Raw genomic sequence first — 27,585 nt, 5'->3', positions numbered from 1 at the left:
ATATGATATTATGCATGTTACATTGTCTAGATTGCATGTGCCAACTCTGACACAATTTGTGATGTTGAAATATGTGTAGTACCTTGCTTGCATTTGTTGTCCTAACGTTCAAGTTGATGATTAAATCTAACTATTATTCATGATGATGCGCATTGATCTGTTGCATGGTTCTCTCCATGTAATGTCATGCACCTTGTCTTTGAAAGTGCACTTTGAAATGCTAACAATGTATTGATATGATTTCACTATTATAATGTCTTCATCTCTTGAAGTTTTATAATAACATCTTTTTGACTTTTGCATGTTTTAAATTGACTTGCACATTCAACATGGTCATTGTTGTTGAATGTTGGTGATGACAAAATATTATTGAATGCTGGTGATGACAAAATTTGTTTGCTATTTATAAATAATGGCAACTAGTGTTTGCTATCTATAAACTACTGCCCCTTGAAGTTTTATGATAACATCATCTTGACTTTTTGCATGCTTTAACTTGACTTCCACATTCAATATCTTCAGAAATATTATTGAATTGATGGTGATGACAAAATTTTTTTGGTATCTAAGTCCAGTAATGGAGTTGTATGTGAATGATGGCAACTAGTGTGCGTGTCATGCAAGTTGTCAAAACTACTATAATCTTTTGCAATAAGAGCGATGCAAGGTTGCCAAAGGTGAAAGAAAAATAGACATAGCTTAATGAGAAATCGTATGAATTGATGAGAAAGTACCATGGCTAGCTTCCAACTTTGTATCACCTTGAAATAGTGGAGTGACATACTTTGCAAGACTTTTATTGATTGCATTGCCGCATACTAAAGCTATTTGCAAGGGACCCCAAGATGATGTCATTAACATGAAGGATGATCAATTCCCTTCGAGAGATTGTCATGAAAAAGGCATCTACTTAAGCAATTTATGCAAGTTTATATTCAATGTTGAGGACATTTTAATGTCTTATCATTTTAACAATTGTTAAATCCAATCAAGGAGGATTAGTATTCTCTTGTAATTCATTACCAACAAGTGACTTTGCTGGTTTGTAAAAATGAATTCCATAGCTCCATATTTCTTTGGCATATTTTTCTTGCCGCATCCAATACGTGGATGAAGAATGCTTCAAGACTCATGGAAATATAATTGTGATAACTAGTTTGATGTGAAAATGTAATCTTTAATCATGTGAACACGTAATACTATGACATTCACTACATGACGCTGCTTATGAAGATCGATTTGAACTTGGTTCCAAATTTGTCAAGATATACTACTCAAAATTATGTTCAAAATTGATGCAACCACAGTATGCAATGTAATGATGGCCAATGATCTTTAGATTAGCTTCAAAAAGATGAGGATTACTTGTGATTTTAGTGTTTGAAGCTACAATTCACATCAAGTTCAAATTAGACTTCAAGCGAGTGAAATATGGATCCAATAGGTCAAAATCAATGCAATGCGTACACAAAGTAATGATGGCCATTGGATTAGCTTCAAAATGATGAAGATAACTTGTACTTTTAGTGGCTAAACCTGCATTTCACATCAAGTTCAACAAGCAAAATATCCATAGGAAAGTTTAAAATCAGCTCAAAGGGGACCCCACATACCTTTAAGTATTGAAGGAAATGGACTTAAAAATTGACATTTGGCTCAAGAGACTTTATCAAAACTTGATATGGTTGGGTTTGAGTCACTAAACTGAAAGTGGATTGGGTTAGTTAAACTATGCTTGGAGCCTGGGTTAGTTTTAATTCTAGATGGTTTCTTTGGTGCTCTATTGGTGATTAGCGAGGGAAATGTGTTGATATGATAAGAAGAAGGATGTCTAGAAGGTGTCTTCGGTGCTCTATCGGTGATGGTCAAACATATATTGTATGCATGGGATTGTATATATTGTATGCATGGGATAGAGGCTAAGACTTATATGAATCGTCTAAAAGAACCCAAGTCATGGGTGGATAGTCCTTATGGATAACCGAGAATTAGGGTTCAATCTATATTGTATTGTATTCATGTTGTTATTCGAGAGATAACAATATATTTTGTATAACCAAGATGGATGTGTGTCTCTTCCTCTTTACTATGTGTTAAAATGTGAACTATGTGCTCACCTCAACACAGTATCAAAGCTTTATGTTTTAGCTAAGATCGTATGTTAACCCCTCCTCTTCACCTCTTTACTATGACAATCAATAGTTCAAAGTCTATGTCATTGTGTGTCATTCTATCAATCTTCTTCTTTTTTATGGAGAAATGTGTGAGTGATAATTAAGAATATCGTTTTTGGACTAAGTGTCCTAGTGGAGTGGCAATGAGTACCTTACTATCAAATCCCAATCCCCTACATGTACTTTTGTTAGCTCGAGGAGCATGTGACTGAGATTTCGTAAAAAACAATTTCTCTCACTCACGTTCACTAGTTAATAGTGGTGTACAAGATTTGGAAGCTTGCAAAAGTTATGGGTTTAGTAGAGAATCTCGAGCAATCATCTCACTTATCAAGAAGATTCAATATAAGGAGTTGAGCGATTCCATAGGCCTAACTCCTCTAGAAAGACCCAATAATATGTGACACAATAACCAATACAAAAAGGCTCATTAAGCTTAGGTGATACCATGAAAGGAAGCCTAAGGGCTCAAGAAGTCACAGACGAGGCTCATATAGAGTCTCAAAGCCTTGGTAATTCCAATAGATCACCACAACTATAGGATGGCATACAGGAGAAAGCATGTAGAAGACCCACACCCTTCTTCATGAATTCTTTGTACCTAAAGCTACAAAATGACCCTCAAGTAAGGCCTAATAAGAGGCTTGGAAGGATGGTAAAGAAGAGCTAAGAGTCTTTCAATGGACCATATAGCCTAGTAGAGCCAAGGAAGGCAGCTTTGTGAAGGCTTATAAGTGCTAGGTGCTTTGCCAAACATGTGAGAGATACACATGAGAGAACTTGTAGCTCAAATAGTCTTGGTAGTAGCAAAGGTGACACTTGCAATAAGGGCTAGCTATGAATGGTAGCCATAATGGATGGAGTCAAGTTAGAAGCTCTCAAGCAGGGTGTGGAGATGAGCTAAGAGAGCTCACTGAAGCTCACAACCTACAACAAACAATAAGTGGATCTCCTTCTCTAATATCAATGACTTGTAGCAACAAGCTTCAAATGCCTTAATGAGGGAGGGCATTAGAGGTGTGGAGAGACTCTTGAAAGAACTACAAAGGTGAGATGTAAGCTCCCTAATTCCACATCTCTCTCCATTTCTCATTTTCCATTTCCATTTCTTTTCCCTCTCTCCCTCTCCCCACTTATTTCCCTCTCCCATTTAGTATTCCTCTCTCCCTCTTCCTCAATTCTCTCCTATCTCCCTCTCTCCCCCTTTCTCTCTCCCTCTTCTGCTCTCCCTCTCCCTCTTTTTCTCTCCCCCCCCTCCCCCCCCCCCCCTCTCTCTCTCTCTCTCTCTCTCTCTCTCTCTCTCTCTCTCTCTCCCCGCCTCCCTCCCTCCCTCCCTCCCTCCCTCTCTCTCTCTCTCTCTCTCTCTCTCTCTCTCTCTCTCTCTCTCTCTCCTTCTCCTTCTCCCTATTCGACTCCCGATTCACATTTAAAATGTGGTTTTGGCTTTTAGAAATAGATCTTGTCCCGCCCTATTCTTCTCTCATTCCCCCTTTGCTTTATCCTCTTCCTCGCTATTCTTCTCTCATTCCATGCCACCTTGTGTGCCATCCACGCAAAGCGCGTCACAGTCATGGACAAGTACATGGCTCTGGCGAACCTTTCCATTTCCCTCTTCCTCTTTCATGCCCCTCTCCCTCACACTCTCTCATCAATGCCCCTCTTCCTCTTCTTTTCCCTTTTCCATCTCCCTCTCCTCTCCCAAAAATCTCTAAAATTCACCGCGTCTCCCCCTCTTCATTTCTCATTTTCCCATTCCCTTTCCCTCCCCTCCCCTCTCTCAAATAAACTCTAAAATTTCCCTTCTCTCCTGCTCCCCTATTTACTTTCTCTCTCCCTATAGCTCTCTCTTTTCCCTCTTTAATTTCCCATCTCTGTAGTTCTCCTCTCTCATTTTCCTTTCCCTCTCCTCTCCTTCTCCATCTCTCATTTCCCTGAAAAATTCCCCCATCCCTTTCTCAATTCACTCTCCCTGAAATACCCTCCCATTTTCTTCAAAATTTCCTTTCCCCCCTCCCATCCCCTTCCAAATATTTCTTCCCCCCCTTCATCCCCTCCCATCCCCTTCCAAATACTTCGTCGTCCTTCATCCCCTCCCATCCCTTTCTAACTTCCCCCCTTTTTGCCATGCCTTGCCTTGTTGTTCTTAATGCCCACTCGCTCCCATCCCCTCCATCCTTTCTACCCTTACCCTCTCCATCCCTTGCCTTGCCATTTTTAATGCCCACTCCCTCCCATCCCCTCCATCCTTTCTCCCATTTCCCCTCCAATGCCTAATCTACCAATTTCCCTCACCCTTTCCCCCATCCCTTCTACCCTTACACTCTCCTTCTCATCCCCTTTCGAATTTCCCATTTCCCCAGATCTTGTCCCATCTCCTTTTTCCCCCATATAATTTTCCTTTTTGTCCCCTTCCATCCCCTTCTAATTGTCCCTCTTTTGCTCATACCCTCCCATTCTATTGTAAATTCCCCATACCCCTCCATCCCTTTTCCCTTTTCCACCATCTCCTTCCATCCCCATTCCCCTCCATCATCGTTCTAAATTTCACCTTTTTTCATCCAATTCTAAAATTTACTTTCCCCCATCACTCCCATTCGGTTCACATCATGGGTTTAAGTGAAGGGAGCCGTTAAATCTAATAAATTCATAAAAGTATATGTACAGAATGGTTTAGGGGTTTCAATTCACAAAATATGCATATAGAAGGGTTTAGGGTTTAAGTTTTTTTATTAAAAAAATATACGTGTAGAAGGGTATACAGTTTAGGGTCTTTTAATTCACAGAGTCATAAAATTCAAAACTTTATAAAAGGAAACGAATGCTAGACCCATAGTTTCCCTTTTCGCCATCCTCTTCCATTCCTTTGTAAATTTCCTCTCTTCCCCCCATCCCCTCCCATTCCCATCTAAATATCCATATTGAATTCCCTCCCATTCCCATCTAAATATCCCTTCTAAATTCCCTCTTGCCCTTAAGCTCACTCGTCCCCTTCTAAACATCCTATGAAGCCCATCCCTCCTTCTCCTTCTAAATGTACCTTTTCCTCCATTCCCTCCCATTGAGTTATTCAACACACTATGCTTTCACATGGGCTTGCAAAGTCTGAATGAAAAAAAGGGTTGGTCCTTTACTTGGGTAGCATAGTAGAATCTATGATAGAGAAGTTGTGAATGTCCAATGTGCTTGTGTTCTCGAGATTACAATGCCAAGGCCATGGGGAGATGGGAAATGAGACCATGAGAATAAAGTGTCTAGGATAGAGGAGCTAATGGTGCATGTTGTCCCTCATTTGAGAGCACTAAAGCTTGGTCTTCAAGTCTTGGCAACTATCCCTCTCTCTATTAGCACTTGGATTTTGGAACATTATAGCTTGTCCTAGTGATGAACTTTGTCCTAAATGAGAAATGATGAGTCCTCCCACAAAGGACCAAAAAGTTTGAATCAACCAGTACTAGCTACCAAAGCAAAGTTCTCTATTTTGAACCTTGGTCGCAATCATTTATAGTTGTACTACTAGGCACCCCACTGATAGAAAAAGTTATTATAGTTCCATTCTTAAACCGTGATGGAAAATCAAGAACATGTGCTTTCTGGCATCAACAAGTCTGAGCACAATTGTTTATGTCCTCAATCATCCATGACATGCATCTTGTAGGGCCCTTAAGGATCAAGAGACAACATTGTATTACTTATCTTTAGTTGAGAACATTACCATTTTGTTAAATATCATGGACACTGGCATGGATGCTACGTGGAGCCCTCGCAAGGATGCCCATTCTAGCATGCTTCGCCACTTTGAAAAGGACCCAACCGCATAAAATGGATTCGGGGCAATGGGCTCCTTGTGTTCTAGGCCTTAAATGACTTTCACCTTGATATGTACTTTTACATATGGGACTAAGGTCTATTCAATATTGTTAAATGTCCACAATGTTTGCTTTCACCCTTAGTTAAGCCCCTCTTGAGTCACAAGGAGGTTGACCTACTCTACTCAATCTTTGAGTTGCCGATTGTTAAATGCATAGGTGGAACAAATCTATCATTGCCGCACCCACACTAATCAAGGGAGTTATGCCACCATGCAATAGTGTGTTGCTACTATGCAAAGGTTTGTCACTTGTGTTACCACCTTCGATGTCTCTAGTTTGTGGGAACTAAGCCTTTTTTTTTTGTCTACTTCTAGTTGGGTCAAAGGTATACATTTAAGATGAATTCTCACTGTGTCATGTCTAGCAAGAAGCAAGCAACTATGGCATTGTCTAGAGTAGAGGTTGAGTATGCTTGCCTTGCTTGGTGCGCATGTGATGCCACTTGGCTTTGATGCCTCTTGGAGGATCTTGGTGTAATATAAGATAATGCTACATGATTGTTGTAAAAATCAAAGTTCTATTGCATCGGCAAAATATCCTAAGGATCGTGAAAGATAAAGGCACATTGATATCCACTACCACTTCCTGGTGGGAGAAGGGAAGAGAAGGAACGGTTTAGTAAGTTCTTCATTGTTTCAAGTAACAAACTTGTTCCCCAAAGCCTTGCCTTTAAAAATAAAATCATATGTATCTCTATGTGATATAGAGACCATCCAATGATGAGGGAGTATTATGGGTCATTAGCATCGTTGATTATGTACATAAGGTGAACATATGTTTTATATGTTGCGTATATGGGATATACACTATGACTTATAGGGAATCCTAAAGGGACCTGAGTCATGTGCAAATATTCCTTATGGACTTAGGGAAACTGTATGTTATATTTTATCATGAAATTGAAGAAATAGTATACATTTTATATAGCCAAGATTGATGTGTCTCTCTTCCTCTTCATTGTGGGTGTAGAGTCTGAGGTATATGCTCATTTCAATAGCTTACACAATGATCAATAAAATAAAAGGCATAAAATTTACAAGATCAAGATTAAAGATCAAGCATAATTAAGCAATTTAAAGCTTCAAATAGACTAGGCTTATTAGAAAACTATTTTAGTTACCCCTTTGTCCTAATAATCTGGCTAGTTCATCTTCCCCTCACGATGGCAACAAGCTCATCAGTAGATCCATTAGGTACTCATAGTGTTGAGATATGGAAACAGAAGTGGCCTATGAAGATTAGAGAGTCAAGCGGAGGAAATGGAAGGTCAATGGTTTGGCGCTATTGGTACGTCCACCATCAGTTTCTTTTTTTCTTTTGGTCCATCTGTTTCTTATGATGCATGTATTTTAAAAGGTTGATAAGTATAGAGAGGGGCTATGAAGAGAAGAAGTCATTGCTTAGATGCAAATGCTTTGGCTCTATTGGTACATCCATCAACATGGACCTTACACATTAGCAGGTTTAGAGAGGGGCTATGAAGAGAAGTCGTCATTGCTTAGATGCTCCATATCTCTTTGATCTTGTGGCATAGGACCATTAACAAACCCATTAGATACCTTGAAGCTAAGAAATAGGAAAAGAGGGGTGTTCTGTGAGCACTACAAGACCAAGTCAAATAAATAATAGTCATGGGAGGAAAGGTGGGACAATATAGTGAAGAAAAATAATTTCATCTTGCCCTTCTTGTCATTGGTTACTCATAATGCATGGAGTTATATGATCCTCTACCTTTGTCTCAATGTAAACATGTATCATGCCGATGGCTTCTATATACAAGAGATATGGATGCCAGTGGGACCAAGGAGAACTATTTCATCTTGTTCTTCTTGCTATTGTCTTCTTTATCTTTGTCTCAATGTAGCCATATATTATACCGGTGGCTTATATATAAAGAAATACAATCTCTGTCTTCTTCATCTTTGTCTCAACACAAATTCATATTGGTAAAGAAAGCAACAAGCCTCATAGTAGCAGCAGATTATCCCTAAAGAGAGTTATTGACCCAGAGCTCATGCAATTGTATATTTCAATCCTAAACTGCTTTCCTTAACGTGTGCTTAGCATAGATGAGTAGGATGTAGTACCAGCAAAGCTTATATTTCCATCTATTGAGGACACAATCAAAATCAATGTCCAGTGTCCCACCCTCTAATAGGAGAGTGCTATCTAGGTGTGAACCCCTATATATGCACAAAGCTGTTCTTCTACCTCTGTGGCACTTCCAAAGCACATGGACTTTGTGCTTTCCTAGAGTTTGAGTTTGCCTCAGAAATGTGCCCCATAAACACACCTTCAAACAGATCATCCTGGACAGCCCCTTTGTAAGGCGATGCTTATGTAGATCCTTGACCACCCTACTGCTCTTGATGTAGCCCAACGTAAGACACAAGTCTCTCCTCCATTACTCGTCTTCCTTGTTGCCCTTGATGATAACCAGTGGTGAAGACCTGTGCGCTGCTTTTGATCCCTATAATTAGCCACCTCCCTTTGCTCCACCAAATGCTCCTGGATAAACTTGTTGAGGCAGACACTCCACAATTTGCAAAACTAATGTATAACTTATGAACCCTGAAGGGCTACCTTTTATAGGCCCCAATTGGTCGACTATAGTAAGTCGATCATGTGCATACCACACGGCATCACACCTATTCCAAGCAATTTCCCATGCACAATTGTATTTCCGCGTCTGTTGCAAATCTGTCAAAGAAGCCGGGTACATGTTCTGCCTATGCCGCTTGTATGATAGCCCCTAACCTACCTTGCTCCACCTCCCCCAGCTCTCCTCATATGGGGGCTCAGAGACGGAAGGTGACCATTCCAACACATTATACTGATGGATTATATATATATGAAATACAATGTCTATCTATTCCAAAGAATTCTTCATTTTTAAATTCCCATAGTGTATGGACTTTCTTAAGTGAGGTCCATTAGTGGAATGCAATTTATTATTGAGGCACCTACCAAAGTGAACAACCAACTCCATATGGCAAACAAGTCACTATCCAAGGTTTGTTAGAGAATGGATTCTCATGAGGAATCTTCAACCTTAGGGTGTCGTGGCGTTCTCTAGTTTGTGGGCATGAAAAGAAGCTAGTCAACTCAACGTGATTGGTCTTGTGTGCAACTCAATGTGACGAGATTGTTTGAATGGCATAGTCTAAAAGCTGACCTTTGCATGGATAAGATGTGGCTCTTGAATAGCAGTTAGGGCGACTCTAGAATGGCTTTTGGAGGTGGCAACCGTGATCATCAAAGCAACTCGATGGCGCACTTCTTCCTTCTTCTTGTCTGAGCGTTCGTGGCTCTCTCTTTGTGTTGTCAGGTCTTGCATAACAGAGCATCTCTACGTAGGGTCCTTAGTTGAGTCTACAACATTGTTTTGGCAACAAGCCTAGTAAGGATGAGCTAGAGCCTTTGAGTCTTGTCAGGTCTCTTGCAATAGAAGAATTTTGTCATCTCTTATGTCACGAGAAAGAATCTGTGTCAATATCTTGTGTGGTCTTGGTAATTGTGGGAAAGATAAAGTAGAAGCTATGAGCAAAGGAACTATCAGTGGTATTAGAGCGGGTCGTGAGGGATCCTGAAGTATTTTGTGCATTTCGGTTCTCCATGTCAAGGAGGTAAATCTGCAAGGATTTTAAAGAGCTTGTCTTTCCACGAGAACACAAGAAATCGAGAAGCAAAGGTTATCATCAAAGAAAAGGGCTACTTGATGTCTTGGCTGAAGCTTGCTTTAGAGCACTGTTTGATGAAGGTTTCTAGAAGGTGAAGATGGAGTTCACAAAGAAAGAAAAATCGACTGAAAGCTCCCTCGTGAAATTCAAAGGTGGTAATTTTCTTCATTGCAGCTAGCTACTCGTCTCTATTTGATGCAAAAATGTCTCTACGGTCTTGTTGATGGAACTAATAAAAAGCCAGATGTTGAATGGGAGATAGCATCATGGAGTTAGAGGAATGATAAAGCTATTGGGTTGATTGGACGGGCTCTTGGGTCATATTATTTTCACCATGGCGATGTAAAGAAGATAGAAGCCAAGAACCCTTGAGACTTTATTCGAGGTACGTATGAAACATTCCAATGCTATTCTAAAACAATAGCTTTTTGATTTGAAGATGAATGAAACTGAACACTTGGGAATGTTTCTAAATAGAATGCAAGCTCTATTGAGAAAGTTACATGATCTTGGCTCAGGAGTTGAAGCTGATGATAAGATGGCCATCCTTTTGAAGAGTCTCCCTTCAAAATACAGTGAGATGGCAAGAGTATGAGATTGGATGAAGACACTGACTTCCTTGATTGTGTTGCATTACTTCTTAGTGAGGAGAGATGTGAAGAGACATTATTGTTTGGTGACACTGCTTACATAATAAAAGAGAAAAAGAGTTAGGGAAAGAGCAAGCGAGGTTGTGGTCACTGTGGGAAGCCTGGACATGATGAAGAACTTTGCTGGCGCAAGCAGCAGGAGTAGAGAGTAAGTGATTCAAAAAATAAAGCTTATGAAGCTTCCTCCTCAGAAGAACATGCAGACTTTGCTGTTGCGGACAATGACTAGGCATTTTGAGACTTTATGGTGCGCTGGTTCTTAGCGCCCATATTGATCATGAACATCTTAAGGTGTTTATGGTGTCTCACCTGTTTTGAGTCATTTTTGGTTTGCTCTTATGATGGTCTATTGCATCAGTTTGAGAAGTTTGTCTTGGTTAAAGTTTCCTAAGCAACCAATTAGTAGTTGTGTTTTCTATTCAGTTCATTTCGAATTAGAGGGGGTATGTTGGAGAATGGGTCCTCATGAGGAGTCTTCAACCTTAGGGTGCCGTGGCATTCATAGGTTCGTGGGCATCAAAGAAGCTAGTCGACTCAACATGATTGGTCTGTGTGTGCAACTCATTGTGATGATTGGTTGGGCGTAGTCTAGAAGCTGACCTTTGCATGGACAAGACGTGGCTCTTACATTGCAGTTCGGGCGATGGCTCATGGAGGTACCAACTATGATCATCAAAATAGCTTGATAGCACAATTCTTCCTTCTTCTTGTCTGAGCCTCCGTGGCTCTCTCTCTCTCTGTCGTCATTACTTGCATATCAAAGCAGCTCTACGTAGGGTCCTTAGTCAAGTCTACAACATTGTATTGGCAGCAAGCCCAGTAGGGATGAGCCAAAGTCTTTGAGTCTTGTCTTGCAATAGAGGAATTTTGTCATCTTTTATGTCGCAATTGTTCGGGTTGATTGTTTGATAAAGAATCCGCATCAATATCTTGTGTGTGATCTTGGTAACTGTGGGAAAGATTATCAGTTGTGAGCATAGAATCTATCAAGGTTCACACTCACCTTTATCATCCTCCCAATTTAATAGTTTGTTTGGCAAAGTATTGCAATAGAGAGAAGGAAACCAAGGGCCAAAAGAGAACTATTTCAACTTGCTATCTCATTATTCAAGGGTTGCATGCCTCCTAGTCCTAGTTAAAGTCAAGGGTCACATGCCTCCTAGTCCTAGTTAAATTCAAGGGTCGCATGCCTCCTAGTCCTAGTTAAATTATTAGAGGGAAAAAGCATTACATACTAATCCAAGCTTGATGGAAGCTCTAGTATATAGATTATGATGACATAAGAAGGGAGATATAAGATAGTTCTCACTATGTTTCATATAGTTCGTTATAGAACTTTTGGGGCAAAAAGCATGCTCATGTAGGTCACCCTATGTGATAGAAAATGGAAGTTAAGATATGGAATAGGAAGTCCAACAAGAGATAAGAAGAAGCTACTAAGCTACTTCTATGTTGCTATCTATTAAAAAATTATGAGGTCAAATATTTTGTGTGAGAGAAAAGCCTTAATTGCATCCAAAGTTAAAAGTAGTAAGCTTTTGGAATTGGCCAACTAGCTGATGATGGGCTTGAGCTCTCAACATCTTGCATACATGCTTAAAACCCATACTTGAACATACATGGCCTACAAGTGACTTGCATGGTTCTTGAGAGCACTCCACTGAATGATTCACACACATCTCAAGAGCAAAAAATCTAGTGACTTGCAACACTTGTCAAGAGGCAATTGGCTGAATTCATGAGTTAACGAGCATGAATGCTTATAATTATAACACATAGTCTAGCATATACAGCTACTCAAAATCCATGCTCGAGCATACATGAATTACACACTTCTTTAAGGCACAACTAGCTATTAACTATGCTCCCCAACCTTGAAAGCATAGATTTCATGCATGCTCAAAAGCCATGGTTGGATGCACATGTATCATAGGTGGACTAGTTAATTGACAACCCCTGCGCCTCTCTAGGTCTAGCTTTGCTATTTTGAACTAAAATGATTGCTCCCCCACATGAAAATCATGCACGATCAAAAGCCACAATCATAAGTGGACTTAGACAATTGCAAGTTGCCCAACTCACATACAATGTTGTGGCTAGATAATTTCCTCCCCACAAAAAAAACCATGTCTCATTAAATTCATAGTTTACGCGATGAGATTAGAAATCAATGGTTTCAAGGTCCAGAGTGAGAGAAAGGTAGTGTCTATAAACATTGGGATTGCAAAAAATCACAAGAGGTTTGAAGAGACTTAATAATTTGGAGTTAGGGTCAGTCTTTGTTGACAATATTGAAAGAAGAGGAAATAGACATTAAGACAAGCCTCAATGGCAATACCAAGGGTTGGCAATGAATGTTGGTCCAGTAGGTGTCAATTTGCAAGGTTGGATGATAAGGTGTGAAAATTTGAAAAGGATAGAAGTTACCAACATCCGGTTTAACTAAGGACCATCTACCTACCAGCCATTTGAGCATAGCCTATCTAACTATCAAGTATCTTGAAGAAAAGTCAATGACTTAAAGTTACCATCTATAAATCAAAATCATGCATGCTTAGAAACCAAATCGAAATGTCATAGCCATGCACTAAATGCACATGTGAATGCTTTGTTTTAACTCCATGATTATCTAACAAATTTTCATCTCCCTGTCGTGTGCTCACAATTGGGACAACCTCTTCATGAAGTTTTGGACTTTGAGATTGGTACAATCCTCTCCATCCATGAGACCGATTCTCTAAATCATCAAAATGTTTGGGCTCTCTCTCTCTCTCTCTCTCTCTCTTGTACCAATCCTCTCCATCCGTGAGACCGATTCTCTAAATCATCAAAATGTTTTGGCTCTCTCTCTCTCTCTCTCTCTCTTTGCTGTAGCATAGTAGGCTTGCTCTTCAATCTCTTAAGGCCCTCTCCCCTCCTTCAAAAAAAATTCCTCTAGCACATCACCCTAACCTCTTCTTCCCCTTTACGTGATGAATCGCTTTAGTATTGCACTAGGCTTCTTTTTAGCATTTCTCTCTCTTTGTCTTTGTTGCTCTATTCCATACTATGATTAAGAAGTTAATTTTTTGGTTAATAAACCGAATAACATTCTTGGGCATCTTTTGCAAGTTCCAAAAAATAAAGTACGATTCAAAAAATGAACAGAATTTAAATTAGAGGACAATACTGTTTATTGTGATGACTTGATCCATACGAGATATAAGGATCTCAAAACACATCCAAAATGGAACATCATGACATATTTTATAAACGCTTTTGTTCATCACGCTCTGAGCACAGAAATTGGTATGTGAATTGTACTTATCCTGCCCCATTTGTGAGGGATCTAAAACAGAGTTCACAAATTCGAACCTCCACAAAAAGAGGAAAAAGACTACTATTGGGAAACCTACACAATTCAACTGTGGCCTAAAATGAAAACATTTAACTGGCCCTGAGACAAATAAGTGGTTTAAAACAGCATTCACAGCTTGCAACCAACCAAAAAAAATCAAATTGAGAATAACATTTTTGCTGGCCCTGAGACAAAGACGTGAATTTGAATGGTTAAATAATATATTGTAAAATTACAGAAGCACCTGGAAGTTGGCCAATATTCCATAATTTCTCACAAATCGCTCGAAATCTGCAGATCATGGACTGCCTCTCCTGTAAGTAAAAACAGAGAACTTTGTCTGTCATTACCGTGATGACTTTGTCAAGAAGCACAAGAGGAGATTTAAATCCAGGCCATGCAAGTTTGCCAGGAGCTTTAATGATCTAAGAAAGGAAACAGTTTCCGAAAACAGTCATTCTTTTCTAAATAACATGTTTGTACCATATGCATGGGAGGACTTGAGCTAAGGAAGGCAAACCTTGTTACACAAACATCAGAAGGCACTAGAAAAGAGATGATTGATAATATATATTTACACGAAAAACACAAGTGTCCTTGCTGCATGAGGGACAAATGATTGATCATAACAGGAGACTTTTCAAGATTGAGAAGTTGGGTAGTAAAGCTGGCAGTCCCACTTCGTAAGGGTTATCTCATGCCAAGAGTAAACTGTCAATGTCTTCATGGAGGTTTTGTACATGTCGCTTGAGCCAAATTACAGCAGCAAGCATGCAAACCATTAAAATTTACTTACAGGTCCTCAAAACTTATAAAACTCTCTTAAAACAAGGTAAACATGCTCTGAAAAATGGCCATAATATCGAATTCATCACATAAAAGGAAATGGTATAGAAGTGCAAGGAGGCAGAATATATAGCAGAAAGCTTGACAGCTTGAAGAACATCAGCAGGGATCCTGGGAACTCACCATGCAAGCGCTTGACAAAGCGCTTGAACTCTTGAAAATTATTTTCTTCCAGAAGGGTGGGGTTGAGTCTTAAATAAGTAAAGGCCGCCAGATGATGACCATCAGGGTCATTTCTGGGTTTTGCATTCTCCAGAATCTTATTATAACCATCTCGGTCATAACAAGCCAATGCATTTTCACTGGCCACATGTATTCCTTCGTCCCATGCTGCATTCAAAACCTGCAATTTAACAAATAAGTAAGTACATGATAACATGCACATGGAAAAATAGATAAATCGTTTTTTAAATTTACTTTTCTAGGTTTGACTGCACTAACAAAAGCAAAAGGCTTAATGCTACCTGCCAAACAAGCCCCTCAGGATCTGCCATAGCTTCAGGGAAAGATTTTGCCTGAGCCATTGTCCGCAACTCTACACATGTGAAGTTGAAAGTTGCATTGTTCTTTTTAAACATATTTGCAATTGGTGTATAGCCATCTCTGTGAGTCGAGTTATTGAATCCAGCAGCAAGCTCTGCAGCATGGCTAGCAGTCTTGTACCACCAGTGAATTCCAGATATCTGCAGAAACAACATTGGTAGATAATAGCCATTTAGTAAACAAAATTTTGCAAATTATCTGTTTAGCATCAAACCCAAAACAACGACAAACGGGGATGGGCTATTGCCATTAAAGACTGTCATTCACAATTTCTTCAGTTCTTTGTGCATGACAAAGTGATTATCACCTTTGCTGCTATGCGTGTGCCCTCAAATGCTAAATTAGCCAAGGAAAGCACCCTGTCACCATGATCTATGAGAACCTTTGAATACCATCGAAGGAAAAATCTTCCATAATAACTGTCCCAGTCACCACCGTCACGGAAAAAATCTGTGTCTTGAGGCCTTGAGTTGTACTGCCCAGCATTAGCAGGTCCCTTGCCCCACTCTGGATGACCTCGAATTTGAGCAGCTAGTCTCAAACTCTTCTGCAGATATTTGTCATAGCACTGCACAAGGGGAAGAATCACTCAATGGAAGGCAGAAGCTCAGCAGACGCATGATAAATGATGCATGAAAATTTACATGAACCATTCTGACTTGACAGATAATGCACTACCTAAGAAGACAATCCTGTGTATGTAACAGACTTAATGAGCTTTGGTTTGAGTGCATCTGCATGCACTCAAGGTTTGAAGCATGCAGGCTTTGTGCATGCATACATGTGAACAAGCGCCCATGTGTGCGATTTTCCCACCATTTCCCTGTGACTTGAGCGCAAGCCCATGCATGTGTGCATTTGTGCGCAGAAGTACGTGGTCATGTGCATGTCAGAGAGGGACACACACGCGTTCCTCTGTGTGTGTGTGAGAGAGAGAGAGAGAGAGAGAGAGAGAGAGAGACTTCTACAGAAAAAGCCATTAGAAGTTAAAATGCTCCTCTTACCAGGTGTTCTACAGGATAAGGAAAACTCAAATCACCTGAAATTCTCCAATGCCAGGATATTTCCATCCATATCTTTCAGGATACGAAGGATACCGCAGCTCTCCACATGCACCGAGGCCAACCTCAATTTCTACAATTGTGCCATCTTCAAAGAAGCTATCAAGCTCTTGGCGGAAACTTCTCATATAATCAAAGTAGACCTGCAAAGAGAGAATGAGCATGAGATTGGATTTTTTCCCCCTCCCTGCAATATTGGCAGCCAGGACAGTATGTGAATGAATGCAAAAGATAAAGCTCAAACAAAAATGGCTAAGTTGCTAGTACATTGTTTATCGCAAAAGCTTAAGAAAGGAAAGCACATAAGAACAAATGAATCTGGCAGCTTGAGGTGGATATCATGTAAAGAGGGACAAAGCCAATAAGTAAATATTCAAAATGTGCAGGATAGAATGGACTTATGTTCCAAAACATACTCTTAAATGCTTCCAAAAAGCAATACATCAGCTGTATTCTCAATGGAGTTCTTCACAATAATCTTGCTTCAGCCTGTATCCACCTCAAAGTCCTGAGAACTGACCTTTTAGATATCTCATCTACATTAAAGGACCTGGGCTTCAACTTTATCTACCTATAAACGAGCATGCCATCAAATTATTCCAATAAGACGTCATGCCCACCGTGTGTCAAGAACCTTCGGTCTACCTGAATCTTCTAATTAATGTACTTCCTCTGAACATCTTCTCCAAGCTTGTGAACAATATGACTTGCAGATATATATCTAGATGAATCCATGAACATGCCCAGACTCATCCTCTGAGAGCACAACAAATAGTGCACTTTTCAATCTCTTGATAGTCACTCACAAGGTTGAAAACCGTAAACTAGATCTATCACACATAGCAGGGACTAGCTACTATGACGTCCCCACCGATGTCATCAGCACCGAATGGTGGGTGTGGACCAAAGTACAAATAAATGCTCTCACACATACATATCCACACCCACACACACTTGAGCATCCATTTATACAAAAGTCTTCGTACCAACTTTCTGTCAGCAGTCCGGAGGTGAAGGGCAGACTGAGCTGTGACAAAGGCTAGCACTACAGGAGAAGGCTGATAAAAAAGTAGTCCACATTCACTTCATTCAAGCTCGACTGCTTGTGAAGACTACATTATTTCATTTTAGTCTCTCCCAAACGAGCATTTCTAGGCAAAAGATGCTTAGAAAAGAAAGCTGATAGGGCAACGCACCACTTAAGATAGAAAGAGTATAGAAAGAGTCTATTGCAATATCAGGAGGCCGTAACATGGAACAAAATTTCACAAGAAGAAATTTGCATGTCCGCTAATATGGCAGGGACATATATCTACATTGAATCGAGGAACATGCCCAGACTCATCCTCTGGTGCATCTTCTTAAATTTGTATACAGAGTAAACAGAAAAGTGCCGAGGGAATTATACCTACCTCTGCCAACAAAATGGATTAAGTTTTAGCTTCCAGCCCTTTTATTCAGAACTCTCTTGGTTTGTTCCAAACTTTTAACCAACACCCATTGCTAAGCTATGTGAGAGCTATACAGAATGACACCCTGCACCAGTGTTACTACTCAATTTCCAAATCCAAATGTGCCCTTTCCTCTATCGCCCATGGGTTTGTATCCTGCAAATACTCACCTCCAATATGTTACCTTTGCAATAATGCTCAAATCCAAGTCTTAGATACTTATAGGTTGACAAAATCTCCGAGTCTTACATCCTAAGCTATATCCTTCAAAAGAGAGTTACCTTGCTTTAACAACATTAATCTCCATCCTGAATAATCCTAATTAAACAATGATTGAGTGCATTCAAATACCTTTGAAACTTGGCTCTACTACGCAAGTACTACCCTGTCTAGCAATGCCATATTGTGGGCATATAAGAGCAACATCAAAATACATCCCGGATTCCTTCTCCCTCTTTCTTCATCCAGCTAAAATTCTTGAGAGGAAACAGCGTTCCACCTTTGTGGCAAGCAACTTGAAAGACACCGCAAATGAAAGTACAGATATGCTTTTTGCAATTGTGCACTTAAATATAGTTTAGTTTTCTTTTTTGGGTGTCACTGATTCTTGCCCTCTGAAAGACTAAATTGTCAATTGGTGGGATTTATTACAAAGGTTCATGAAACATTTATAATTTATAAAGGACATGGCCAAGTAACATGTGGAAACGGCATTTCTACACGTACCAGACAATTGTATGGTCTAATGTTAAAAGTTCTATCTACATTCAATAATGGTTAATTAGAAGAAACAGATACCATGTCTAGGACCTCAGATCAAAATGGCTCCAAGAACCCTATGGCCCTGGCATAGAATTAACCATCAACCCTTGACATATAGCTCTTCTGGTCAGCAGCAACTCATGAATGGAAACCTCACATGGCTAGTTAGAAAACCAATAGACAACCAAAAAGTAATCATTTGTTTCCGTTTCCAAGTTTCACCATTTCTTCAGACAAATTTGTACGACATTAATCTCTTACTTCAAGTCCAGTGCGTCCTCTGAACACGCGCTCTTTGTCTACACCCCAAGAAAGGCACTCTGGATTTCTCCTTCCAGCTCTATCAGTGAAGAAAATGTCTGGATTTTTTTTCCCAATCTCAATAATCCACATAGGCAAAGGGATGTTCACGTCATCTCCTACATTCCCACCACATTGATGGAATGACATTACAACCTGCAAAAGTAAAAAAACAGGATGCAGGGATAAGGAGCGCAAATTTTGGAGAGAGATTGCTTCGTTTCAATTTGATTACCTTATGCCTCTCAAGATCACATTTAAATTTACCCTTAACGTTCCTAAGAACTCATTAAACGATCTCCTTCAGCTTCAGGAATTGTTAAGTTCTAAAACTAAACACCCGCATTTACCATTGCAATATAGAAGTTGAAAGCAAATTCTAATTGCCCTGCATATAATGCATACATGTCTGATAAATGCTTTTTGAGCACGAGGTCTCAAAACTACTCAAGAATGGTTTAACCATGGCAGATACATGTATTAAGATCTAAAGTCATGCTTAATTACTCAAATTGAACGTGTACTTGTGCTGCGAAAGGAAATTACAATTGCCCCAAGATGACCGACAAATTTCAACTGCAAAACTTTAGCCCTTCACATGTGATAAGGGTCACCTGCAATTTGAGCTGTGCCTGCTTAACGATTGAAAACAACTGCTTATAACCAGACCAGTTGTAGTTCTGTGGATTCTCAGACTCAACGAGACCCCACCAGCAGTCTACCATAACTCCATCCACATCTGCTGACTTCAGACTCTTCAAATCGTTCAAAAGCCCCTCCGGATTAACCACTTCATCTCGCTCGTTTACAACACCTAACTGCGATTTCGAAAGGTCATTATCATACTTGATTTGCTCAAACGGAAAGAAAGCTAGTTAGCTGTATTTAAGGCCAAGGGGTAGACCAGTTACTCACCGGTAACATTACGTATATTGGAATATTAATCGTTCCAGCAAAATCACGTTCGGGCTCTTTTGGCATTTTCCTCTCAGGCTCCACTAAATCTGTTTCTTCTTGTGTGATTAGCTCCTGTAGAATGGAAGTCCATTTAAGACGAGATCATTATTTAATCTAAACTAAAAACCACAAATCCACAAATGCAACTCCGTGCCTTCTCTTCCAAGGTTGTGTCGATGGCGCTATCCGTATTCACCACGGATGATGCCCTTACAACTCCGACACATTGGGAAGACATTGGCTTCCACCCAACTATTGTTCTAAACTCGCGCGAGCATTGTGGTGTACGTCGTCTGAGGAAATTGGCTTTCTCGAGGTGTGTTTCCTCTCTCAGACTCCGAAAAGAAATTACGGACACGGCACTAACAGACTCCCTCGCGGTGTAGCTTGAAATTTCTGTGGTTCCGATGAATGTAAACCGTGCATTTGCGGCCATTTCTCAATTGATCTGTACACGACAAATTAAAACGTAAAGTTCACAAAAGCATACCTTGCAGACTGCAGACGCTGGGAGGCTGGCAACATATAAAAGCGGAACCATTCATTTAGTATTCGCCTCGTCGGAAAAAACAAAATTCGCTGCATCTTGCTGAGTAGGCTGACAAGGAAACTCGGACAATCGGACTGATTGATGTCGGTGTACGTGAAAGCAAGCCAGGAAATGCTCTAGACGAGATAATTGGGACAGATGCCGAACGTCGAATATGACGCCCGTTGAAGAGTTCAGACTTGCTGCTATTGAGCAAATTGCAGTTTTGCGTTTGTAAAGTACCCAAGACAACATTAATGCCAATTGCTGGAATCAGAGTGAAAGAGCAGAGACAAACCAAATCTGCACCAAGCAGCGAAAGGCCGCTCCACTACTTAAATCAAGCACAAAAAGGAAAGCACATAGCAGCAACAGTAGCAGCAATATGGATCAGCTAGGCATGCAAAAGTTTTCGAGGAAGCTTGAGACGAAGGCTGGAACAAGCTTATGAAGAAGAAAATGAGAGGCAATGCAAAAACGTGTGGATGAGCGAAGGTCCAGATTTCCAGTTGAAAATTCTAATTTCGAACGATCCAAGACATAAGTGTGAAATTGGGAGACATGAAATGGATTAAGGAGGAACAGAAACGGAGGCGACGTGTGCGGATTGAGCAGAAGGAAGGCAGAAAAACAGGAGAGGAAAGGGGGAAACTTACCGGAGAGGAGCAGGAAACCGTGAAGAGCGTGAGCAGAAAGGATTGGGAAAGCCATGGATGGAGGGAGGGGGGAGGAAGATGAAGGCCCGTGAGAGAGGAGGGCACGAGAAACGTGGAGCAAAATCGAGGCATCTCAAAAATTAGCTCGACACTTGGCTCGTCCTCCTTCCTTTGCCACTCTCTCTCTTGTTGGTGAGCTCACTCCCTTGCAAGAGAATCTCCCCCCCATCTCTGCTCCTTGCTCTCTCTCTTCTGATAGCATCCCGTCAAGAAGATTTCTACCGTAAGTAACCCGAATCAGTGGCACATGCCAACCTGAAGCTCATCGAACTCTCTCGGAGTTACGTGCACATGATAGGATTGACATCCGGTAGGTGAGAGAAGCATCCCTATTGGATATCCCCCTCTTGCCGAACCTTGCCTGCCTGTGTAGCCCGATTGCATGAGTCAGGCAACCGAGTGCCTTCCGGTAGGCATCCGATTGCTTTCCCTGTCTGAACCACCCCAAAAAAGCTACATGTGCCCAGGGTGAGAGGGACCACTCTCTATCTCCTCCGCTGGCTTTGACCCGGCTCCAGCACTCGCTTGCTCGGAGCTCTATATGGGCACAATCTCCAAGGCTTGGAGGGCCCTCTCACAAGCCTCTCTTACAAAGACACCCGTGCTTCACTGCTTAGCGATGGTATGGGACGACCCCTCACGCGAGTCACTCTTCTTGCTGGGTGTGTTGAGTTCGATCCCAAGATCGACGTTTGATGATGGCCTCGTAAGGGCCCTGTCTTGTGGCTTGACATTTCTTCGCTCTCTCTCATAGATGTGCCCACACATGCAACAATTTTAGCAACCTTCAGGCAACATTCATGGCAGGTAAGGGTCGGCAAGAGGGGGATATCCAATAGAAATAAAGAACCCCCTTCCTTCTCTTCCTTGTCGGATTTCAATCCTACCATGTGCCTATAACTTCCGATAGAGTCCAGCAAACTTAAGGTTTTCATGTGCCCCTGATTCCATTACATCCAGCAGGAAATCAAAACCCCACATGTGCCCAACCTATCTTTCTAATGCCAGCCTTCATCACATCCAGAGCAAGTGTTTAGAGACAGTCCCCATGCACTGGATGAGCATGTGTCCCTGACTCTACATTAACGAGCATCAAGCATCATCCAACAAGCTAGCAATTCCTTTCCTAACACCCCATCCACCGCTGGACAATTCAATCTGGCTTTGCTATTGGACTACCGGCTATAGGGGGTGATGTAGGGCAGTGGTGTTGAAGAGAGACAAAGTTTATACGGACCATTTTTGGAACAAAAATGTGCCACTTGGCACCGGCTGAAGTGGATGACAATATTCGGTGGATTGGCTCCACAAAAATTGGGGCAGGGCGAGAGCTTCCCTCCCAAATTTCGAGTAGCCTATTGCCAATGACCTTCCAAAATCCTTATAAGACTCACAAGGGAGACCATTTGCCCCTAGATTCTTGCCTTCTAGGTCTAATATTGTAGATAGGCCATCTAATTGCAAGGATTCAAGCTTTGAGAGACCTTTAAGTTTTATTTGTATGGATTTCTCTCTTATACTACCCATGCTAGATTTTCAAGATCCGATGTAGCCATTTCTAGCTCTTAATCTCATGCATATTTAATAGCACTATTTCACCTAGTTCATGCTTTGTAAAATCTCCCTTTATCAATCATGTTCACTCTTCCCAATAGTACTTGTCCTGCTTAGGAGATATGCAATCTTGATTCCATCAATCAAGGCTAGCATAATGAAAAAAAAAGAGTATTCACAGGGACAATTCAACAAAGAGATATCTGCTTTTAAAAAATAGGTTCTTCAATAGATGCAAGCTCAAGGCCATTGATGGGTAATATTTTTGTGAGGCTTATAGGATTTCCCTTGACAAACTACAAAAAGAAAATCAAATGATAAATAAATTGCTAACTTTTATGGGTCATCGCTTACATATGCCTATTCTATGACGACTCCAAGTACATTCTTGAATCAAAAAGGTTGAATTTCCTACCATATACGATGAAGAAAAGCTCAAATCTCAAATCTTTTCAAAATTCTCACAAAGGCAAGGAAGTTGTAGATTGCGTGTGGCAAGTCACTACCAATAAAGGACATGAGACCTAAATCTAAATTTTCAAAAAAGCAATACTTTTACCGATGCTTGGGGGGGGCTCCTTACCATCAACCGAGCTCTGATACCATGTGAAGAGAGTGGGAGAGAAGTAAGGAGTCTCACTTGTAGCTTTCTCACATACACAATGGGGGAATACACACAAAGGTGGAGGATGAAAATAGTTTTCATCTTCTTAGTTGTGAAAGCCAAAATAACGGGGGAAAATCATAGGCTTATAGGAGAAAGAAAACTTCCACACCTTTAATCTCCTAAAAATGCTACCTTTGCCAACCAAGCAATGAAAATGCTATCTTTTCCAACGAAGTAATGAAAATGCTACCTTTTCCAACTAAGCAATGAAAATGCTACCTTTTCCAACTAAGCAATGAAAATGTTTCTTGATCATAGAAATGGGTTGACACCCATAGATGGACCAATAGTCACGAACAGCTTTACCTATGATTGTCTCCCAATGAGACCAAACAGTGCCTTAAAAATAATTAGCAAAGACTTGACCAAGTAAGCTAGGCCAGCTCAAGAAAGGCGAAGAATGACAGAAGACCCGTTAACTAAACAACTGAGGATGAGGACGACCATCACCAGCTAGCAAAGGCTTCACATGGAGCAGCCATGTTCTTGCAAAATGGACATGGGCTCGCCCCGTTACACATCAAGGATATGAGTAGAACCGAAGAGAAAAACGAGGAATTGCCAAGAGAAAACTCTTAGAACACCATTAGAGGCGACCTCTAGAGGAAGATAGACATGAGACCACTCAGTCGACGGGAAGAATGGTAGAGCCAAAATAACGAGTGAGGGGGCTAAAGGCCACTGTGCCTTAGCCCTGGTTATGTACAATACTCAAACACACATATATATGAATGACATAGAAGATTAGGGTGTTTTGCACCCACCAAAAACTTGTGTGGCTCTCCCTCTCTCTCACCCTCTTCCAGTCCACTTCTGTTGTTGAGAGCACTCTCAATTGGTATTAAAGCCTTGCCCTATTGCCGTCCTCTGCTTTCCTATTGCTATGGAAGCTTGTGGGAGAGCTTCTACTCGCTTGTGGCTTCGAAACAGAGGAAGAAATCTCGTTTTTCTTGTTGCACCAGTGATTTTCAGCCCGTTGCTTGCTTCCCAAAGCTTGTTTCTAGCCTAGGAAGGGTTAGTGTGTATACAATAGGCTCCTCCTCCTTTCTGGACAGAGTCTGTGGCTTGATTCAAGAGTGAGAGGTCATCTATATCCCTCAGGAAGCGAAAACAACCTGCTACAACGTGATTCCAGCTTGTGGTTTGTTTTATTTTATTGTTAAATGAGACTGTCGTAGAAACGAACACTAATTTCTTTTGTAGTTTTTTGAAGTTTAATGTAGTTAACTCATAATTGAAAGATCCAAAAATAGCCAAAAGTGTTCATGTCGGTAGGTAGACACTATTAAATGACACTAAGAAATGAACACTATTTTCTTAAAGCAAAAATTGATTTTTCGAAAGGAACACTGATTTATCGAAGATTAATGTAGGCAAATCATAACAGAAGAAGTTAAAAGTAGCCGAAAGTGATATCGGCTCAATGTTTTTGTACATGATTAGAAAAGGAGTAACAAAAATATAGGTTAGATTCGAGCCCCCAAAAAATGCAATTAAATAAGTCTCCTCCACTTTAAGTAGTGATACTTCCTAAGACTTGCTGGGCTTCCTTTTATGTTATTGTAACCCCTTGAGATTGATGTTGTTCCTAGGCGTAGAATGTGTTGATGCTCCAAGATATTTGCCTCATCTTTGCTTTGAGTCGACGCTAGTATGTCCATCTTGAAGTGCCTTTCAAATGGGGCGTACGTGTGTACATCATTGAGCATTTTAGCTGGTGGGTTAGTCTTGTGTTGTTGTAGTTGCTTTACAGTGTTTATAGTTTGCCCAATGTATTTCTTTCCATTGTCAAGACAAGTGATGCAATGGATAAAATTCGTTACTGAAGTCTCCTTTTCGATTTGAGGATGGCAAAGAACCACACGAACTTTTCAAACAAAAATAAAGTCCTCTAGGAAAGAACAGAGGATTGATGACCCAAGGAGAACTGTAGCCTGTGTAGAATGACAAACATGGCTCCCTCCTCCCACCAGTCGATCATAGAAATGGGTTGACACCCATAGATGGACAATAGCCACAAACAACTTTACCTTTCTCCCAATGAGACCGAACAGAGCCTTGAAAAGAATTAACAAAGAATTGATCTAGTAAGCTAGGCCAGCTCAAGAAAGGTGAAGAATGATAGAAGACCCGTTAACAAGACAACTGAGGATGAGGGCGACCATCGCAAGCTAGCAAAGACTTCACATGGAGCAGCCATGTTCTTTCAAAATGGACATGGGCTCGTTGTTACTGAAGCCACATCAGAGATATGAGTAGAACCGAAGAGAAAAACAAGGAATTACCAAGAGAAAACTCTCATAACACCATTAGAGGTGACCTCTAGAGGAAGATAGACATGAGAACACTCACATCGACGTGAAGAACATTAGAGCCGACATAGTGAGTGTGGGGGTTAAAGGCCACTGTGCCTTAACCCCGGTTATGTACAATACTCAAACACACATATATATGAATGACATAGAAGATTAGGGTGTTCTACACCCACCAAAAACTTGTGTGGCTCTCCCTCTCTCTCACCCTCTTCCATTCCACTTCCGTCGAGAGCGCTCTCAACTAGTATCAGAGCCTTGTCCTCTTGCCACCCTCTGCTTTCCTATTGCTATGGAAGCTTGTGGGAGAGCTTCTACTCACTAGTGGCTTCGAAACGGAGGAAGGGATCTCGTTTTTCTTGCTGCACCAGTGATTTTCAGGCCGTTGCCTGCTTCCTAGAGCTTGTTTCCAGCCCAAGAAGGTTTATCTTCGACCATAGTTGATATGTGGAGTCTCCTACTACCCATGGGAGCGGTATTTTGACATATACTAGGCCGTTTTTGTTGTTTAGTGTGTATACACAATAGGCTGTCCCTCCTTTCCGGACAGTTTGTGGCTTGATTCAAGAGCAGGAGGTCATCTATTATCCCTCGGCAAGCGAAAACGACCTACTACAGCATGATTCTAGCTTGTGTTTCGCTGTTTTTTGGTCTTCAAAAGAAAACTAGATCCGTGGTAGGCAGATAGTGAGGCATAATTGTAAGCACTGCGAACTGTGTTAGATTTTTGTTTTTTCATCCCGTTTTTATTTTATTGTTAAATGAGACTATTGTAGAAACAAACACTAATTTCTTTTGTAGTTTTTTGAAATTTAATGTGGTTAAATCATAATTAAAAGATCCAAAAATAGCCACAAGTTTTCATGTCGGTAGGTAGTCATTGTTAAATGACATTGAGAAATGAACACTATTTTCTTAAAGTAAAAATTAATTTTTTGAAAGGAACACTGATTTATCAAAGATTAATGTAGGCAAATCATAATAGAAGTAGTCAAAAGTAGTCGAAAGTGATGATATCGGCTCAATGTTTTTGTACATGATTTAAAAAGGAGTAACAAAAATATAAGTTAGATTCAAGCCCCCAAAAAATACAGTTAAATAAGTCTCCTCCGCTTTAAGTACTAATAATTAAGACTTGCTAGGTTTCCTTTTATGTTAATACTTAAATAATACTTCCTAAGACTTGGTGGGTTTTCTTTTATGTTATTGTAACCCCTTGAGATTGATGTTGTTCTTAGGCATAGAATGTGCTTGCGCTCCAAGATATTTTCCTCTTGCTTTGAGTCGATGCTAGTATGTCCATCTTGAAGTGCCTTTCAAATGGGACATACTTGTATACATCAATGAGCATTTTAGCTGGTGGGTTAGTCTTTGTGTTGTTGTAGTCACTTTACAATGTTTGTAGTTTGCCCAATGTATTTATTTCCATTGTCAAGACAAGTGATGCAATAGATAAAATTCATAACAGAAGTCTCATTTTTGCTTGTTGCGCTATGTTTTGTCTTTGCAATGTTTGCGTATATAGTATAGTAAAGTGTGAGTGTAATTTCATGGTATTTTTGAAGCAAGATAGTAGACAATTATGTAAACTCTACTTTACCTTCCGTTTTCATTTTTTGTTGGAGTCGGGAAGATAGTTTCTTCCTTGTCGTAATGTTCTTCAATGAATTTTAGGTCCACCTTGTACGCCACTTTTTCAATAGTTACCGGCCACTCACCTGTCTCCACATTGTATACGTCTTTGAATTGCGGAAGTATGTTATCCGCTTCTTTTTTGTCTAATTGCGTGAGGTCTTCGATGTTGACATTGAATGCAAAGTATAGGATTGTCATGCAGTAGGTGGATTGCATTTTATTTTATTTTATTTGGGCAGAAAAATAGTAGGTGGATATTCGTTTACCACATTTATCAAGGAGCATCTATGCCATCGAGCAGTCAATTGTTTGTTGATTGATTCGTTTCCATATGAGAGTTTCATTATGATGTGTTTAATCAGCCCATCTGCAAGGTTGTTGGACCCTTTTGGTTTGTCTACCAAGATCTAGATTACTCTTGTCATTAGTGGATGATATTCTTCATGAGAATTGAATCCGTAGATGTATTCTGCTGGTAGTACTCCTGCTACGTTAGCTCTTCGCATATGTTTGTCATTGAAGAATATCTTCATTGCTTTTTT

At 40.4% G+C, this 27,585-nt stretch overlaps 1 protein-coding gene across 2 annotated transcripts; it reads right to left on the bottom strand.

The window, feature by feature from the left end:
• Positions 1 to 13,663: 13,663 nt before the first annotated feature.
• On the bottom strand, positions 13,664 to 20,972 carry LOC147883959 (beta-amylase 2, chloroplastic-like). 2 transcript variants are annotated; one of them, XM_087398225.1, is made up of 10 exons: positions 20,816 to 20,972; positions 19,785 to 20,078; positions 19,589 to 19,702; positions 19,288 to 19,491; positions 18,635 to 18,829; positions 16,139 to 16,303; positions 15,407 to 15,667; positions 15,021 to 15,239; positions 14,680 to 14,899; positions 13,668 to 14,024 (listed from the first exon to the last, which is right to left on the bottom strand). In XM_087398225.1, the coding sequence occupies exons 2-10, from the start codon at positions 20,064 to 20,066 to the stop codon at positions 13,984 to 13,986; spliced, it is 1,701 nt and encodes a 566-aa protein (XP_087254351.1). In that variant the 5' UTR covers positions 20,067 to 20,078; positions 20,816 to 20,972; the 3' UTR covers positions 13,668 to 13,983. The 2 variants fall into 2 exon arrangements, with proteins under 2 accessions (XP_087254352.1, XP_087254351.1); XM_087398226.1 differs by lacking the exon at positions 19,288 to 19,491 and having other exon boundaries at positions 13,664 to 14,024.
• Positions 20,973 to 27,585: the final 6,613 nt, after the last annotated feature.

This window comes from Dipteris shenzhenensis, chromosome 27 (genome assembly GCF_047967505.1).
Source record: "Dipteris shenzhenensis isolate YYH24624 ecotype China chromosome 27, Dip_SZ_1.0, whole genome shotgun sequence".
In the NCBI taxonomy this organism is placed as follows: Eukaryota; Viridiplantae; Streptophyta; class Polypodiopsida; order Gleicheniales; family Dipteridaceae; genus Dipteris; species Dipteris shenzhenensis.
The sequence above is the reverse complement of the archived record's forward strand: the minus strand, read 5'-3'. Positions and strand labels throughout refer to the sequence as shown.